Consider the following 2,197-nt stretch of genomic DNA (forward strand, 5'->3'; position numbering starts at 1 on the left):
CGCTGTCCCTTCTCCCTTTTGCGCAGCAGAGTCCCCCGTTGTCCCATTTAGGTCCCCCCAGTGTCCTCTGTCCCGTTGGGGTCTTCCGAATGTCCTCTCTGGCTCCTCTCAATGTCCTTTGTCCCATCTCCCGTTGTGCCAGTTCCCTCTCTCTGTCTCCTGTTGTCCCATCCAAGCCCCATCTCAGCCCCACCCCGGTCCCCCGTCACCCCTTCCACCCTCACATCCCCCTTCGCCCCCCATCCCCTCCTGTCCCCTCTCTCTCAAAGCCCCTTTCTCCCACCCCAGCGTCTCCTCTTGTCCCCACTCAGCCGCTCCCTTCTCCCCCCACCCCATGGTGGCACTCACTGTCCTTCCTCATCCCCACGTCGAGGCACTTCTGGAGGCGGCACGCCTGGCACTGCCGCCGCTTGGCCTTGGTTATGGGGCAGCTCCGGGCGAAGGGGCAGGTGAAGTGCACAGCTTTAAGGATGGAGCGCCTGGGGGTCACGGGGGATTTGGGGTTATGGGCGAGGGGGCCGTGGGGACACGGGGCTGTGGGTCACGGGGGTGGAGGGATGCGGGAGAGGGGGACGTGAGGATGTGGAGACGGGGATGTGGGAGGGGGGACGTGGAGTTGGAGATGTGGGATGGGGACCGAGGGACGTGGGAATATGGGATGTGGGGACGTGGGGACACGGAGATGGAGATGGGGGACGTGGGGATAGGAGACGTGGGGATCTGGGGGCAGAGCTGAGCCATGACAACCAGCACCGTGCCCTGGGGGCACAGCAGCGCTCGGGTTGGGGACGCCTTTGTCACCGCTGTACCTTTGCGTCTGCTTTTGTCCCATGCCGTCCTCTCTCGCCGCCACCCGTCCCCTTCTGTCCCCCACCCCGTCCCTCTCCGTCCCATCTTGTCCTGTCCCAGCCCCCCGTCCCACCTGAAGAACCCTTTGCACCCTTCGCAGCTCATCACGTGGAAGTGGTACCCGGTGGCCCGGTCCCCGCACACAGCGCAAACCTTCGGCTCCTCGGGGACATCGGTGACATTGGGACAGCGCTGCACCCCGGGGCTGTCCGGGTCCGAGGGGCTGGACAGGGACATGGCTGGGGACAGGGACAGGGCCATCAGCGGGGGGGTGACACCGGGGGATGGGTCCTAAAGGGACAGTGCCACCACGGATGGTGGCACCAAGGGACGGTGCCATCGGAGGGTGGTGCCACCATGGATTGTGACAGCAGGGGATGGTGACACCAGGAACAGTGCCATCAGGGGATGTCCCCAAAAGGGACAGGGCCATCAGGGGGTGGTGCCACTATGGGTGGTGGCACCAGGGGATGCGTGTCCATAAGAGATGGGGATGGTGCCATCGGGGGGGCGGGGGGTGACACCAGTGCCGCAAGGGGACAGTGTCACCACGGATGGGTCCGACAGGGACAGTGCCACCAGGGGGTGGTGACACTAGGGGATGTGCGTCCACAAGGGACAGTGCCACCAGGGGAAGGTGTCTTCAGGGAGTGGTGACACCAGCAACGGTGTCACAGGGGGATGTTGCCATCGGGGTGGTGGCACTACGGATGGTGCCATCCGGGGGCGGTGTCACCAGGGTCGGTGCCACCAAGGGACGGGCCCATCAGCGATGGTGCCACCAGGGCCCAAGGGACGCTGTGGGGACGGGGCCTGCAGGACGACGTGTGACATTCCCACGTTGTGTGACATTCCCACGTTGTGTGACATTCCCACGTTGTGTGACATTCCCACGTTGTGTGACGTTCCCACGTTGTGACGCCTGGCCCTGCCCCGACACAGCGTCCCCTCCTCGTCCCCTCAAAGCCACCTGGTCCCACCGGCCCCACAGGCTGACCCACGGGGAGAAGGAGCCCTCTGGTACCTGGGACGCTGTGCCCGGTGTCACCGCTGTGGTTGTGTCCCCAAAGTCCCCACTGTTTTGGGGCTGTCACCGCTCCACGTTCGTCCCCGCTGTGGCCCCGTGGAGTTTGAACTTTGAACTTGAGCTGCGGAGAGGCGGGGATGGGTGGCACGTGGGGACAGGTGGGGACATGGGTGGCACGTGGGGACGGGCAGGGGATGGTGCAGAATGGGGATGGGTGGGGGACAGTGGGAGGGAGGTAAGGGACAAGAAGGGGACAGGGATGGGGTAAGCACGGGGATAGGCAGGCGTGGGGACAGGGGTGGGGGGAAGCAGGGGAGAGGC

At 65.2% G+C, this 2,197-nt stretch overlaps 1 protein-coding gene across 1 annotated transcript in view; it reads right to left on the bottom strand.

Annotated features, from left to right (window-relative positions):
- Positions 1-2,077, bottom strand: part of NR1I3 (nuclear receptor subfamily 1 group I member 3) — a 4,729-nt gene extending 2,652 nt beyond the window's left edge. Inside the window, exons 1-3 of the mRNA XM_010726394.3 lie at positions 1,874-2,077; positions 923-1,088; positions 349-479 (exon numbers count right to left, since the gene is read on the bottom strand). Of these exons, the coding sequence (XP_010724696.1) occupies positions 349-479; positions 923-1,086 (295 nt within the window). The 5' untranslated portion in view covers positions 1,087-1,088; positions 1,874-2,077. The remainder of the gene's footprint in view (positions 1-348; positions 480-922; positions 1,089-1,873) is intronic.
- Between the last annotated feature and the right edge of the window lie 120 nt (positions 2,078-2,197).

Source organism: Meleagris gallopavo (genome assembly GCF_000146605.3).
Source record: "Meleagris gallopavo isolate NT-WF06-2002-E0010 breed Aviagen turkey brand Nicholas breeding stock chromosome 12 unlocalized genomic scaffold, Turkey_5.1 Chr12_random_7180001869614, whole genome shotgun sequence".
NCBI classification, from domain to species: domain Eukaryota; kingdom Metazoa; phylum Chordata; class Aves; order Galliformes; family Phasianidae; genus Meleagris; species Meleagris gallopavo.